Consider the following 16,391-nt stretch of genomic DNA (forward strand, 5'->3'; position numbering starts at 1 on the left):
GTTTCCCAACAATGTGTCACAAAGTTCCCAAACTAACTCTGTCAAGGAATTGGAGCTCTGTTCACATTTGTGTTGACAATTTATAGATGTATAGATGTGTGTGAGTTGGACTAAGTCTGCTGCTATCTAACTTCTCCTTTTTTAATTTTCTCTCTCTGTGTTTTTATTCCCCCCCCCCCCTTTCCATCCCAAGGCCGAGGCCAGGCTGGCAGCAAAGAGGGCAGCCAGGGCAGAGGCCAGAGAGATCCGCATGAAGGAGCTGGAGCGACAACAGAAAGAGGTATACAAGTCAAAATACCCCATGACATGTGACACACGATATGGCATAATACAAAACTTCATGTTAGGACAGATATGCAAGATTTTACATCTGTAAGAGTTTAATATTTCATGCTGAATCTAAACAGCGGAGTACTGATGGAGTTAAACAAGTATTTCTGCTGTCTGCCAAATGGCTAACACTGTTCTGAAAAACAAAAGGATTTAAGCAGACTTGTTGTTACTAGACACTTGGTTTTGTTTGGACCGAAAGCATTTCCGGTCAGCTCTGCTTTCTGCTCTTAAGCTGACTCTTTGATCCTGTGGGTCAAAGGTCAGAGGAACTGTGACTGCAGCACTTAGGAGCACTGCTGTCGAGATCCAAGCAATCCTTGCCGTTCATAGAAAGAACATTCCTGTGGATTTGATTTGGATTGATGTAAAAATGTAGTTTAGACACTGACTTTTGATTGACTTTTTTAAAATTCCTTCATTAAAAAAACCTCCAACATCTATAGATGATGTTGTTCAACACACTGAATTTATGAGTTGATTCGAACCATAGAACCATATAATTAAGATGGACGTAACAAGCAGGAAGTCACTCATTAATCTTTGGGCTCCCGTTCTGTAGCCTCTAGCTGAGCATGTTAGCAATCTTGGCCTTTTGAAACCAGATAAGGGTGGGCTCTAAGGAGTCAACCCCTGCTGGACATGTTAAAGAATCCAGCTTTAAGGCTTTCGGAAAGGGAAATTACATCTATTATTTATGTACTAAAACAGTGCCCCCACCTATACACAAACATCTCGTAACAAACTAATTCCTTAGTTACAAGGTTTCTAGGTTGGCTAAATATCCAACAGCTGATACTGAGGTTAAATAACCATAGCAAACGAGGAAGTCCTCCAAAGTTCTCACTAATTACTCTTTCAACAAAACCTTTTAAAGTTAATCTCATCCCACGCTGATACAGATATTGACACATGGAAAGTTTTTGAGTAACATAAAATTAGAGCTTTTTCTTCAGACACCACGGAGCACATTTCCTGTTAATTAACCGTCACATGTAAAGGGCTTCTTCCAAAACAATCACAACAGTAATTTGCATTATCTGTTATAAACTGTACACCTTTGAAAGGTCAGAAAGTCTAACCTGCAGAGTTGGTTGTTATTGCATTTCTATTTTTGTGGCTTTGTCTCTTTGGTTAGCTAAATACAGTACATAGTGTAACACTGACATAACTTATTCCAGATATTAGTAGCCCCGTAATGTGATGCACTACCTTCCTGGGAAGTAAGCAGTGAATTAAATCTTTGTTTTTTTATTTAACATGTCCATTTTTACCAATGTGTTGTGGAAAACTTGTACATGTCTCGCAAAAAGAGCAAAGAACCCCATAAATCTCTGTACTGGACCCTCGGCAGCTCCAGTGTCGGTGCTGGCGTCCGTGCTGTGTTCTGAGTTGTGTTGAATCAGGTGCAGCGCTGAAAGGTGTTTGGATGTGAGCTCAGTGCTGTTACATGAGTTTTTCTTTCTTTGGTTGAGCACCTCTGATCTGAACCACGGGGAGTCTCGCTTTTCCGAGCTCACTATTATTAGTCAGTAGTAATCCTGAACACATAAACAGACTACAGACTGCCTAGCACCTGTGGAAACTCAACTCAAAAGTTGCTCAGTTTCTGTGTGAAGGGATTTTTTTTATTTGTTTGTTTTAAAAAAGCAGAAGAATAAATGACAGTGAAATAATTGTCTGCTGTGGCAGACGTCAGTCACAGTTTCTGTACTGTTGAAGCATATTTCTGGAAATTCAGTCGATAAACTTTATTTCCTGTGCTGCTTGCGCACACGGACATGGAATCTCTGGGGGTGTTCTGGCTTTCTCGCACTGTGACGTTAGCAGACACCCCTTTGGATTCTGTGGGTTTCAGGCTGGAGCCACAGATGCTGCATCAGATTGAGATGTGGGGAGGTTGAAAGCTTCTTAGCTACTTTGCTACATCCCTCGAGCAGTTTTTGTGGGTGCATCGTACTGCAGATGGAGGCTGCTGCCATCAACTCCTGCAGTCACTGAGTGCTGTGTTTGCTCCGAAACAATAAGTGCCTTCATAATTTCAAGTGACTGTCAACATTAAACTTTGTGTGACCAGAGTTCACTGTGATTTTAGTAGACAACATGCATGTGCTTTCGCAGCTTCAGCAACCACCACATTAAAAGAAAAATTCCATAAACCTTTTAGGCAAACAGACACAGAGCAAAATGAGTGCCAGTTTAGCTCACTGGTTGCGCAGGCACCCATACATGCCTTATGGCCTGGGTTACTGTGAAGCCCTCCCTTGTGCAACCCAAACACCTTTGACCCCTCAGGGTATAAACACAGAACCTCATAACCACAATGTTAGCAGCAGATCCTTCAGTTTCATCCATGTCACAGACACTTGGATACCGATCAGCACCGTGGGCTTTTTGGTCACGGAACCATTCCTGGGCTGTGTTTTCAGTGTGGCTGAGGGTGTTATTACACTGTAGGAGACACTCAATGGCACAGACTGGTGGCCTCAGTAATGGTTAGGTGGGACAGCATCCATATTAATACCAGGTCACTGCATTATACTGAGACAGTCCGATGTATGTTATTCACAGAAATTAGTATTTTACATCAAGCTGAACCTTTTATGGCTCGTCAATATGGAATGCCTATTTTTAAAAGATATTTTTAAGATTATTAGTAATTATAATATTAATTTATTGTTATTTCACCAATCAAAACACAGGTGTCAAGCCTGAACAGTAATCTTCTGCATGTACGCACACACACACACACACACACATCGGTCACATATGCCAGATTAGTGGTCACTGGCAAGCTGAGTGTGTGTGTTTGTGTGTCCTTTAAACCTTTTAGCCGAGTTCTAAAGTAGCTCAGCAGGTTGTGCTCTGTGGTCCAGCCTGCAGTGGAGCAGTCGTTGTTGTTATTGTTGTTGTTGCCGTATCGTGGACGCCAGCGATGGGTTGCTGTGCTCTCGGCCACCTTCTGGATTTATGGATGTTTCCTCATACGCTGAAGACAGAAATTAGGAGTGGATTATTAGCAGAAGCTTTGCAGCATTAAACGCGAGGGGAAATTCAAACCTTGGTTGCTCCGAGTGCTCTGAGCTCAAATCTCAGCGTTCTGTCATACCATCAGCCTGCCTTCATGACTGGTCATGGTGTTACCTGTTGACCGCTGAGGGATGCGACCTTTCCTGGTTTCCTGAGGGCAGCAGGACGGCCGGGCGGCGGCTTACCAGAGGGGGGCTGAGGGCTGCCCTCACCAGGCGCCCAAAAACCCCTCCAATTAAGAAGGTGCGCTCGGTGAGTCAAAGGGGACCGGTGCTGGCATGTAGGCTGATTGTGTAACTCGGTTGATGAATGGGATTATGACGGTGCCTGGCTCTCTTGCTAATAGGCTGTCCAGACACGTAATAAGAGATAAGTAAGCAAACGAGATCCCTCCAGTCACTTCCTAATCTGATTAGACTGGACACTGGTCATTTTTGTGCAATATTACGCTCTTTGGAGTTCAACTCAAAATCAAATTCTCTTTAACTAGATTGTAGTATTGTGATTGCTTTGATCTTGAAGCAAGATCAAAGTTCACAAGGTCAGAAGCATCTGAGGTTCTAACAGAGGAAGTTTCTGGAAGATGTGTGCAGAACATTAGAGCTGTGACTCTGCAACGATATGAATTATAGCGATATTTATAAATAAATCTGACCTTTATAACTCACTTTCACCTTCTTGAAGTTTAGTATGACTTTCCTGAGTCGACAGCATATCTGTGAGGTTATCGTTGTGGGGACGTGGCTTTCCATTTCAGGTTAATTATAGATTAGGTGAGGGCAAGAGGCCGTTCTCCATTGATCACCTAAAAGTGCTGCTGCTACTACAGCGATGCAGCGGGCAGAGCGGTCATCTGCAAATCACTTTGTGATGACCAGAACTGCAAAAGTGGCCAATCCATTTATTGGGCAAGTATACAAGGGAGACAGTGGTAGTAAATCTGGATTAAAGCACTGGGGTAGAAAGTACGTCATTGAGGGTGGGGTGTGTTTTTAGTGTGTCCTGCTGTCAGCAGAGTTTTTGAAACAAACTCAAAAAGGCAGTGTGTAGGGTTGTTTTAAATTTAACAGGCAATGTGTTGGTCTCACTGGTGAAGGAACGTATGTGGGAGATTTTAGGAAATCTGATTGCAGTCTTTCCGTTTTGTCCCGTCACGTTAACATCAGCAAAACACTCAAAGAATGAAGGAAATTGGAGGCTGCAGAGATCTTTATTTTACTTTAAAAGTTTGCCAGCACAGAACATCTCGAATAACAACCACTACCAAAATAAATAAAGCCAAGGTTAATTGTATTTATCGGAATAGTCAAACAACCTTAATTTTCCGTAATTTCCTCAAACATTCCAAATTTCAGATGGCAACACCCCCAAGTGACGCAGCACATCGACCACAGGAAACACTAAGAGGGTCTCAGCCTGGCTGGTTTGATTTGATCTCTTTAGTCTGCTTTTGATAAAATAATAACAATAATAAAAAAGGTAACACTTATAGCAAAGGGTTAGGAGCACAGGTTCCTGGACCCCAGAGGGTTTTAGGGGTTTTTGTTTGTTTGTTTGTTTGTTTTTGGACATTTTGTACAAGCTGCTGATATATTTTCATTTTTCGTCACCCAAAATTACAATGACTGGGTCTCCACACTGTACTGTGTGGTCTCAAGAGCTCTGCTGATGATGTCCAAGCAAATGTGCAAACAAACAATTTTGCACTAAGAAAGAATTAACAACCAAATATCTTTTAAAATCTGGAAGGTAATTTCAGGGGGATTGTTTTGTTTTTGTTTTGTTTGTTTTTTTACATCAGCAGACTTTTTTTCAATAGACAAGCATCATCTTCATCATCATCTAAGGCAACCTTCAGCTTCCTGAGGGGAAAAACATCAAGTAGCTTGGAAAAGCAGTGAGCTTCAGCTGCAGCATTTTGGTGACAACATAAAACACACATACTCCTTGTTTTATCTGTGCATATTAAACAAGCAGAGTGTAACTGAAATGGTGACCTTTCACCTGGTTCACTGTTTCCCTTTTGTTTCTTCTCTTTATTCTGAGATGAGTCAAGATGCAGCTCAGGGCTGCATCTTTAATTTTACTGCATATGCATTATGTCTACACAAGCATAACGTTTATTGTCCTAGGTGTCAAATCTACTTAACCTAACAGGACAGCTTGAGATGTTTTGTAGAGTTACCCAGGAGCTTATTTTTTTTATGGGTTTTTTTTGTTTGTTTTTTTTATTTGGAGAACCACCTTGTGGTTGTGGTTCTGGAAGCCCTCTGTACCAGGATCTCTCGAGGTCACGTGGTTTTCTCTGCTATGTAGTCGTGGTTACACAGACTATGTGAAAGTGACATTGTGGCACTGGCACAGCTTTCTGTCACTGATACCAACGTTACAGGAGCATGGGAAAATGCTGTGAAAGTGCGTCTCACAGGTAGTTAAATCTCGGGTGAACTTGTGTTCTTGGGTCAGTTCCTGCTGTGCAGCGGGGTTCTTCACATACCTGAGCCTCGTGCTCTTTTTCCTGCATGCTGTTTTGCTTTTCGCTTTCCAGTGTTTCAGTTTTTTTCCATCACTTATCTTTTTTATGTTGATTTAATTAAATCTTTCCTGTTTGTTTTTTTTCGCTCTTTCTCCTCTGTCGCTGTTCGGTGTTGCTGCTTAGATCTTTCAGGTGCAGAAGGTAGGTTTACTCTTCCTCATTTCTACTTCGCACATTTTTGGATTTAATTTGATCATCCTCGATGTGTGCTTCAGATCGCACCCTAGAAAAAGATGGAACAACTTACCTGTTTTATCTTGCCCTCGTTTCTTGCCTCTCCCTAGAAATACTATGGCTTGAACACCAAATTAGATGACCGTGTGGACAACAAATGGGGAGATATTGAACAATGGATGGTAGAGTTACTGTGCTGTGATAACAACACTAACAGATCTGCATGTATTTTGACTTTTCCATGTGCCCAGTCTGTGTTTGAATTCTCAGTCATTCCTGTTGAGCCTTTAAAAAAAAAAAAAAAAAAGATTATAAGGAATCAAAGCTTGAACATTAATGATAATCCACTTATTAAAAAAGCAGGGTGACCATCTGGCTTTGAATCAGCATGACCATCTGCCCCGCTGATGCGAGACTGCATGGGATTTACTGCGTTGAATTCACTTACTCAGTATGACTGTGCAGATTATTTAAAGGGTTTGGCACAGCAATCACACTCTGTGTGTAGGAGTAACTGTTGACTAATTGTGATGTGTAATTTTAGGTTGTGATGAGAATTTATGCAACGGTTTATTGCCAGCAGTATCATAATGTTTCAGTTTGAACAGTGTTGGCATGTGGCGAAAATTGCATGAGTGTCAGCTGGATTACTGTTTGACAGCTGTGGATTTAAAGTGTGCATGGATGAGCCTCTGTGAGCTTCCTTTTACCCAGGTTGTGTCACTGTGTCAGTGGCCATGTTTACATGTGTCAAATTAGAGCTTCACTGTTTACATTGACCCTAACTGAGCTGATCTGATCCTAATGTACGTTTGCATCATGTGTCAAGCATTTAAACAGAATAAATCATTTTGGAATTGTCCAACTTTCTGGGAATAGTAGAAATAGTAGTTGTGATTGCTGTAAACAAACACCGCTCTCTGGATGTCTCCTTTTTTATCGTCACCTTGCTGCATCGTATGGGTTTCAGTTTCTCCCTTCTCTCACATTTGTCACTTTTTGAATGCACCTACATTATGTTCACTAAATGGTAACAGACATGCGCAGTAAGGATAATTTCACTTTGAACATCGGAAGTAGGGGAGTTTCTGGCAAAGAATTTCTTAGTCGACTAAACAAGAAAAAGAAATTAGTCTAAAACTAAAAGACTCGAGATATCAAATTAAATTTGAGGATTGTTTAATGGTCAATGTCAAAAACTGTCTAAACAACGGCCATTGAAACTGTTAATTAATCTGTTCAATACTGAATCTTACTTTAAACTCTGCTTAATCGGGTGGCACCTTGCATTATGTGCATTATGAACATTGCATGTTATGCTCCACACAATGAAGAAGTTAAAAAAAACAAAAAAAAACCCACTTAAAATAAATATTTTATGATATTAAATATGATGTCAAAATGTTTTACTAAAAAGTTGTTCATATATTACTAAAATATGACAAATTAATGTTTGAAAAAACTACTAAAGAAAACATTGTGATTGAAAAGAATAATAATAATATTAACACAAAGATCAGGTCCTATATTAACAGACTTACATTTTTCTACAACTATGTCGAGGCTGCAGCTCTATATAGTAGCAAATGGCTGTAGAAATGTAAGCAATTAGCAACAATTACTGGACTAGTCGACTTATCGAGAACATTCCTGACTGGAAAAAGTGTTTACATGCACACCTCTCTGATTAAGGATTGGTGTAACCTACCTGTATCTAGGTAGGTTAAGCTACGAAGGTGTGTGATTGGGTCAAAATCTTCCAGTTGGTGTGTTTAGGTGAAGCATTTCTATTCCAGTCAGGTTTTTTAACTGGTTACTTGTGTCCATGTAAACATGGCTGTTGTCTTGGTATAAAATATGCATCGTTTGCATTGTACCAATAGATTCGGGTAATAAAGATGATGGAGTTTGGATAGTGTTTAATCACATCTGAACCCAAATATTGTGATTTGTTTACTAGAATAAAGAGGGTTTTTTTTAAATTACTTTTTTATTTATTTGGCATAATGTCTAAATTCCAGAGAAAAAACAAAAGGGAGGCACTATTTTGTGGTGCTGTTCAGCCCTGAGGAAGAACCACTTAAGCTGACCATTCCAATGCACATTTTTTCTTTGTAGACTCCAAATTGAGCCAATAAAAACATAAAGAAATCTGCTCAAATAATCAGCAATGGACTAATAGATATGTTCTAATCCACATCTTAACGCAGTTAAAAGGTGAAAACAGCAGTGCAGTTAAATCTAATTTATCACCTGGCAAATACAAATTGCATGACAGATTCCCTTTGCTTTAAATTAACTATCAGTTCTTCAGCAAGTACGCAAAATGTATTTATATAGCACTTTTCACAGATAAAAAATTTAGTGTGATAAAAAATAAAATAAAACATAACAATGTAAAGCAACACAATAAATGACTTTGATCTCTTTGTGGTGTTTAAATGTTTATCTGTCCTGGACTCTTCAAAACACATTTAAACGCTCAAATGACACTTTCCTCTTTGGTCGTCTGTCCTGTTGATGTTTGACATCTCTCTCCTACCTTTCTACCCCCTCCATCCCTTCTCTCCTCCATCATCACCCCTCCCCTCCCTTATTCAGGAAGACAGTGAGAGGTACTCACGTCCTTCACGGATTCACATGGTTTGTAGTCCTCTCTCTCTGTTTCCACCTCTTCATGCTTTAACTCCGTAATCTGTTGTCTTTTACCATGAAAATGTCAGTGCCGGACAAACACAGCACAGACTAACTAAATTAGAAGTTATATGCGGCTTTGTGTTGGTCGATCCAGCAGCATGTTTTCATGACACTTGAATCAGGCTCATACTTTAGGCAGCTCTCTGTTTTTATTCATCTGAGTAGAGCGCTGAAGGAAGCAGTGGTGAAGTTTAGATGAGGTTTGTTTCTGTCTTTAGGGTCACACCGAAAGCTGACTTGGAACCATGTGTGTTTGCAGCTCGAGGCCTCCTGTCAGAATCTCATGTTTGGAGTGTTTGCAGATGTAAGCCATTGCATTCTCCGAACCCTAACCATCCATTTCACTCTCTCGCCCTCTCACGCAGCTCTCAGACGACGATGAGCGGATGTCAGTGGGAAGCCGAGGCAGCGCCAGGGTCAGTATCACAAACAGCTCATGTAATTTTAAAAAACAAAAAAAAACAAAGCCTCCTTTATTCTTCTCCTATCAGTTATTCTCTTTGCATTTTCATTCACAAAAACCGACCCTCTCCTCTGGAGACAGAGTGTCAGTGCTGGATAACTTGGCAAGCTGGTGTTAGTGTGACATGATGATGTTGTGTATTTTTGCACAGTCGGATCTTGATGCAGTTGGAGCTTATGGTGGAGGGGTAAGAGCTGACAGTGTCTGAACACGAGATGGATGAATTTGAACTGCTTTTCCCAGAGATGTTGTGAATTGTTTGCTTTGACTAACAGTTGGTTTGCAAGTTCCTGCAGTAACTCAAATAATAGTAATACAAAGCATGTTTGTGTGCCAGACATTTAAGTTATAACACACAGATTAGGTCTTATTGTCTGTTCTCATTATCCATCTGCCTATTTCTTTACTTTATGATCAGATGTTTGAGTAAACCTGTGCACGATGTCGCAAATGATGCATAAACCCTTTTAAAAAGATGTAACATCGAGGGCGTTGTAGGCCTCCTCTACGCCAAGCAGCTGGAGCTGAAGCTTGTTAAGCCTCTAAGCCTTGTAAAACTGCCAAAATATTTAAACTCCACGGCAATTCCCTGGAAGGCTTTTTAGCATTATCAATCACTAACCTCCCAAAGCAATTTCCAGAGTTGCTCATTGAGTTCTTGTTTGTGCTGTTGTAGAGGAACTTTGATTACCTTGGAATCTGTTGAGGAGCCATCCTTCTCCAACCAAAACAAACTCTGCACTATTTTAGGCTGTAGTGCAGCTTGTTCCTGTGCTTCGTAATTGTGGAAAAATTCTTCTTACTAATCATTCTGCCAGACATGCAAGATCCCGGATATTTGGCTCAGTCATTTTATTGGCTGAATCAGTTTTTTATTGTGCCACTAATCGCTGTGTGTTCAGTGTGGAGAGTCATTTGTGCATGAACATTCGGTAGGCAGCTCGGTTTGCTTCTGCACTCTCAAACCTGTCGTCCAAACGGCTCTGTGTTATACTTCTCTGCTCTGCTTCTCTTCACTCTCAAGGGCTCCTCCTCACATAAGAAGTCAAAGAAAAAGAAGAAACATAAGCACAAAGACAGAGATGTATGTAAAAGCTCAAACTGCTGCACACATGGCACAAACAGAGTTGGTATCTGTGTGTTTCATTCTGGTTCTTGATTCGCAGAGAAACGGCTGTGATGACGAATACAGCGTCATATCTGACAGGGTCAGTAGCTGTGTGTCAAACTGATTAAAGCATTCAAGCTGATGTGGGGGGGGGGGAAGGTTTATGCAGCATCTGCTCACAACTTTCCTCTTTCTGTCAGAGCTCAAGACTCAGTGATGAAAGCAGAGTGTCTCGCTCCAGGCTAGACCTCACGGTGCGTGCTGTCCATCTCTGATCCATGCCGCCAAACAGCCTTACGCTGGAACAATATGAGAGATCTGCTTTTGCTTATGGCTTGATGAGCCAGCTACACCTGCCGCGTGTTAAAACTTGTTTGTTGACAAAAAATGCAGAGGCAGATTGAGCTGATAACAATAGGTTGTAAAGCAGGATGTCACATGTTGCCACAAGGCAGGAAAGTATTTTAGTCATTTTAATGGTCTTTGCAAACTGCAAAAAGTCTTTGCAAACTGCAGTCAGAAAGAGAAAAACATTTAAATTTGTCTGATCTACGTGTGCGCTTCGGGACAATTTCCAGCGCTGTGGCAGGTTGTAGATTAGAAATTGTCCAAATTTAACCTCATTTACATGTGTTTGAGTGTCAAACTGACCTGACCCTCATGTCACTGCTGTGGGAGGACTGATCATGACCCAGAGGCATTGCAACAGGAGCACAACTGCAAGCATACCAGTGTTTTGTTCAGACCAGCACAGCTTTCACTCACAATCCACCCTTCACTTCAGATTTGGCTCTTCCCAGCTTGGTGAAAATCAACTTAAATGGGGTTGCTTTTTGGACATCCTCAAAAAATGAAAGCTTCATACAGGTGGTTAGAAAAGGGCTTACAGAAACAAAGCAGCTGTACTCAATGGAGAAGGTGAATTTTTTTAGTAACACCTTGTAAATAGAGTTACTTCTAATATTGCTTCTAATAACTTTATTTGTCTTTGAAAACTCCTTTGAAGATTACTGTTAGTGGTCAACTATTACAGAAAGGTAGGCAGTAACAAGCCTAAGATAAAAACCTGAACTAAAACATGACAAACAGGGTGTAACATTTGTGAAACCAACACTGAAATTGTTATTTGGATGTCCCGTGTGGAGCTGCTGATCTTGAGCGTGTGTAAGCCGTGAAGCTCGTTCGGATAGTGAATTAACTGGAAGAGCATTCAAATAATGGAAGTTATTTTTTGTTCACGATTGAATGATTAGACCAGTAACAATAAGATTTCCTTCCTCATTTTTTTTTTGTTATTCATCCCCCTGAAAAATAACAAAACACAAATTAGGAGCTCTTATGACTTTAATTAAAAAGCTGAAATATAAACACTATTATACTGTACTGTCTCATTTTTGTGTCTGTTTGGCCACATTTGTATGGGACATGTTAGCTTTCCTTTAAACATGACAGTTATTTGCTTTACTTTGAACACTGCATGCGTTGGTGATGATGTGAGTTCAGATTTTGCTGGACAGTGTTTGATGGTATCACCTGTGTCTCCCGCTTCTCAGAGCTCCAGACTGAGCGATGACAGCCGGCTGTCTCGTGTCTCCCGATCAGACCTGCAGCTGGTGCGTGGCTCTGCACGCCGTCCACTCGCTGTCCGAAGTTATGACTAATAACCAAAGTAGCCGCTGACGGTTTAGTCTGTTTATTTTAACTGAAATATTTGTGTAGTGTGTGTGGTCTAACAAGTTCTATTACTCGCTGGTGCATGGTTAGATGTTACTGAACTTGCTGATGTGGTGTTGAAGCCTGGGCAGCTGTCTGCCTTTGAATTTAAAAGAAGCTTCAAGCTTCATTTTTCCTGCAAAGAGTGGTTATACTGTGCAAAACTCTTGAGTCATCCTTCTTGTTTGTGTTTCATGTTTCTTGGAAAATAGTTGCAGGAATCTATAATCTAAAATTTATAAAGTAACAACGGCTTGTTTTACTTTCAACAAGCTTGAAATTTAGTATTTGTTGTAACCACTTTTATTCTTCAACACAGCCTGAACTCTTCCCGTCCAGGTTTCCTCTAATTTCTTTGAATAGTCTGCAGGAATAGTTCTCCAGGCTTCTTGAAGGGCATTCAAAGCTCTTCTTTGGATGTTTTAGCCTTTGTGTTCTGGTCTCTGTCAAGGTGATCCCCTACTGCTTCAATAATGTTGAGGTCTGGGCTCTCAGGAGACCAATCCATCACTGATAGTGCTCCACTATGTGTTTTTCTATTCAGCTATGCTTTTACTGCATTGGCAGTGTGTTTGCGATCATTGTTGTACTGAAATCGAAATCTGTTTCATGTTAAATTTGGATTCATCATTTGATTACAGATCATCAGCCTTTTCTCACTGTTTCTCTTCATTAAGAAAGGCTTCTTGAGAGCCACTGAGACATTTTCTGATGAGGCTTCACTGAACATAATGTGTTTTTTGTGACAGGCTGCTAAGAGTGCCTAAATATACAATTTAAAACGGGCTCTTTGCTAAGTTGTCTGTTATATGTAGACACAACTGGTTCATCTGTTGAGTTAGGTGTCTTTTTAATGCTTGAATAATAATAGGTCAGTCATTAATGGCTTAACGAACAGGCACAAGGACTGGACTGAAAATGAAAGGAAAAAAGCAGCCAATAACTTCTGAAAAGAGAAGATTATCAGAAAACCTGAAGAACTTTAAAAATATAAGAATGCCTGGTTCTTCAAAAATATGAAGAAGGCTCAAGACTTTTGCACAGTACCGTAGTTTACAATGGTACCAAAGTGAAGTCAGGAAGGAATACCCTTAATTTTGTGTGTGTGTGTGTGTGTGTGTGTGTGTGTGTGTGTGTGTGTGTGTGTGTGTGTGTACTGCTGCACTCTTTTAAATGCTGCTTCAACAAACAGCTGTGTGACCTTCTGAACCTCCTATCAGTTTTTCTCTCGTCTCCCTCTTATCTCTGCTCATCACTCTCGCTCTCCTCATTTCAGGCCTCTTACGCTTCTTCTGACTTGTACAGCCTCAATGGTCTGTCCTCTTCCAGAAACCCAGGCTCAGCTTTCAATGGTTACCAGGTCTGTATGCAGACAAAAGCCAGACCATCAGAAAGACACACGCACTTACCCCCCAAAAAAACAGTTTTCTGCTGCTTCATGATCGCGGGAGCAGGACAGCAGAGCTTAAAGTTAAATGTTTATTCATTTATTTCTCATGCAAGCATCATTGTTCCTTCCTTCTTCATCCCTTCTTGCAGTTCTACAGGTCACTCAGTCAGTACAGCCAGGAGCTTTATCGTAGGGTTGGTTCATTTCCAGCTCACCTTTTTCACCGCTACACCTCCCACTCACCTTCGACCTGCACTTCTCCACACCAGCATGTGCAACTGCATCTGAGTTTGTTGATCTCAACAGCAAAATATTTCAGTTAAAGGCTTCCTCACAGAGCACAGTTTGAATCAGGCACTGAAGGCAGCGGTCACTTTTTTTTTTTTTTTTTTTTTAATCCACTGAGCAAAATATAGAAATATAGAAACCTTACAGTCTGCTCACACTGCTGAGGTGTGACCCTGAGCTGACCCTGTGTGTGTGTGTGTGTGTGTGTGTGTGTGTGGGTGTGTGTGTGGGTGTGGGTGTGGGTGATGTCCAGAGCTCCTTATATGAAGACAGTCTGTGCAGTGGGTCGCGGCGAGTCATCAGCGCCGGCTCTCATGTAAGATGTTGCTGGAATTGTGGCGTTATTTGGTGTGTGGTGGTGTGTTCAGTTTGATGTGTGTTTAAATTAACTTGCATGTGCCAATATGGTCTGGATGGATGTTTCTAATGGTTACCTGAAAGGAGAGTGAATCCGGGTGAGCCAGTGGATGTAAATCATCTGCAATTGGGCAAATGATCTGCTTTTTAAAAGGATTCGTGTATATGGCATGGGTATCATCTTCTTGTTTATGGGCAGTAGTAATTAATAGGAAGTCACACACACAACATGCATTTATAGTTTTTTATAGAGAAGGGCATGCATGAATTAGCACAACTCAGATCTTAACAACAAATTGGACACAGACAAGAGTAGGAGGTACAAACAAGTGCAGTGAAGCAGCATTAACAACACATTTTGATTTAGTTTTAGAGACTTTTACCTAAAACATAGTTTAGTTTAGTCATCATTTAGGATGTACGTTTTTTCTGCTGCATAAGAGATGTTGAATATGGTAAAGCATGGTAAAGCTGAAGTAACAAAGAAGGGTAGATGCATGTTATGTACTAAAGGCACCATGTGAGTGTGTGCATGGTAGTTGGTGACAGAAACATGACGACGTTTTCTCTCTGCAGCCTGTAGAGTACACTAGTTATCGCAGCTCCGGCTCCAGAACCTCCAGCAGGGCCGGGTCAGCCCGTACCAGCCCAGTGGTGAGCCTCTCCTCCTCAGACACGCGTCTCCTCATCCTGGAGTTTGAAAGGATTTAGGCTGCATGCCATGTGGACATAACATTAAATGACAAGATGCTTTCATTGACCCATCGTGCATTTAGACTGAAACATTTAGCTCACGATTCACTGTTTGGAGGATTTGTTCACTCAAAGTGTGTTCAGACAGACATAGAAATATTCACCCCTTACAATCCTTACTCCTCCCATTTCCATCAGCTCCACTCCGTGTGCGAGGTGGTGTACTTGCAGTCAAAGTGAGCAGGGAAAGTGGAAAATAGCTCAACCATAAATAAGAGCGGTTTGCAGTAATGACTCTCACAGGGAGCTAAAATCAGATTTAAAAAAAATATTGTTTATTTAAAACATTTCATGTCATTTATCTTGGGCATGTTGATATTTTATTTTTGGCCGGTGTTTGCTGAAGTTTCTACCAGCTCTGCAGCACAGATGTGACCCACAGACCATTTTTGGGTGTCGATGGCATAAAGAAGATCCGGAGTCTGTGGCAAAATCTCATGGCACAGTGTCAGATGATTTTTCAGATATTTCTAACTCTCCTAGCACTTAAACTATGTTGAGTATTTGATCTGAATGCATCACAGTTAACACTGTCTGCAGATATCTCCAGCATGAAAACATACCAATGCTCCGTATTTAGAGTATAAACAAAAACTCACTCCTGGTGAACTTGTGGAGCGTAACTGCTAAATACATACCATCAAGTTTATCAGTAATGTGGAGATTAACTCCCTGAAGGTCACAAAGGATAATCCCTTTCATGCCTGAAGTGTGGGCTTGGTCCAGAGTGTGTGATCATCGGAGTGGTCGAGTGAGCTTTGGATCAGCTGCAGAGCAGTTCCTGACTGGGACCATCTGTCACCAGCTTGCAGCTGCACAGAGTACTTTAAGTGAAGCATTTTAGTGACAGAAACAGTCCCACAAATGTTCCTCTTTTAAATTAGTGCCATCTAACTTATCACACACATCTTTATGTAGCAATGTGCTGCAGAACGTGCAAACTTGTGTAATAACAAGTTTGGTTTTTTGCATTTTTGGACAGCACAGTGATGTCTGTGTTTTTTGTTATCGGCCCTTTTTTCACACATCCAGGTTTTAGAAAATAGGAAATGAAAGTTAAATACACTGATGAATAACCTTTACAGCACTGATGGTGATTATTAGTGGTAATTTTTAGCCCCTGCTGTACTTTTTCAATTAGTACTTTTAAAGTTTTCTGAAGTCTTAACATTCAATGAGTGTTTGGCTTCTTTGTTGTTGTGTTGTGCCCCCTGGTGGCTGTCGCAGGGCAATTGCAGCTCTGTTGCCAGTTTTTTGAGAAGCAGTAGCAGTGGTCTTCCCAGGGACCTGGACGATGTCACTATTCCCGACTTTCCTGACGTGAGTAGCTTTGCACCTGCAGGCCGAGGCTGTGATGTGAGCTGAGTTCCTGCCTGATTTCTTATATGCCGCCTGTTTTTTGGGGGGTTTTTCCTTTTCCTTTTTAAACTAACTTTGTTTATTATTACTGCAAAGACAGCGATTGCTGTTAACTGGGTTTGTGTGCGAAGTTAATCTGTGTTGAAACTGCAGTTTCTGTGTGTGCTGTTGTTTTTTTAACACAGATCTGCTG

At 41.0% G+C, this 16,391-nt stretch overlaps 1 protein-coding gene across 20 annotated transcripts in view; it reads left to right on the forward strand.

Moving 5' to 3' along the window:
* lrrfip1a (leucine rich repeat (in FLII) interacting protein 1a) overlaps positions 1-16,391 on the forward strand; it is a 46,678-nt gene that overhangs the window by 19,509 nt on the left and 10,778 nt on the right. For 5 of the 20 annotated variants that reach the window (XM_085384812.1, XM_085384824.1, XM_085384817.1 and 2 more), the window contains exons 3-17: positions 194-280; positions 6,020-6,037; positions 6,181-6,252; positions 8,672-8,713; positions 9,133-9,183; positions 9,382-9,417; positions 10,255-10,314; positions 10,397-10,438; positions 10,539-10,592; positions 11,892-11,951; positions 13,328-13,411; positions 13,591-13,635; positions 13,983-14,045; positions 14,663-14,740; positions 16,067-16,159. In XM_085384812.1, the coding sequence (XP_085240938.1) occupies positions 194-280; positions 6,020-6,037; positions 6,181-6,252; positions 8,672-8,713; positions 9,133-9,183; positions 9,382-9,417; positions 10,255-10,314; positions 10,397-10,438; positions 10,539-10,592; positions 11,892-11,951; positions 13,328-13,411; positions 13,591-13,635; positions 13,983-14,045; positions 14,663-14,740; positions 16,067-16,159 (885 nt within the window). The remainder of the gene's footprint in view (positions 1-193; positions 281-6,019; positions 6,038-6,180; positions 6,253-8,671; positions 8,714-9,132; positions 9,184-9,381; positions 9,418-10,254; positions 10,315-10,396; positions 10,439-10,538; positions 10,593-11,891; positions 11,952-13,327; positions 13,412-13,590; positions 13,636-13,982; positions 14,046-14,662; positions 14,741-16,066; positions 16,160-16,391) is intronic. The other 15 variants (XM_085384819.1, XM_085384822.1, XM_085384815.1 and 12 more) reach the window with 14 other exon arrangements.

Source organism: Rhamphochromis longiceps, linkage group LG16, assembly GCF_057381845.1.
Source record: "Rhamphochromis longiceps isolate RC_006_pf linkage group LG16, R_longiceps_female_GT1.1, whole genome shotgun sequence".
Lineage (NCBI taxonomy): Eukaryota > Metazoa > Chordata > Actinopteri > Cichliformes > Cichlidae > Rhamphochromis > Rhamphochromis longiceps.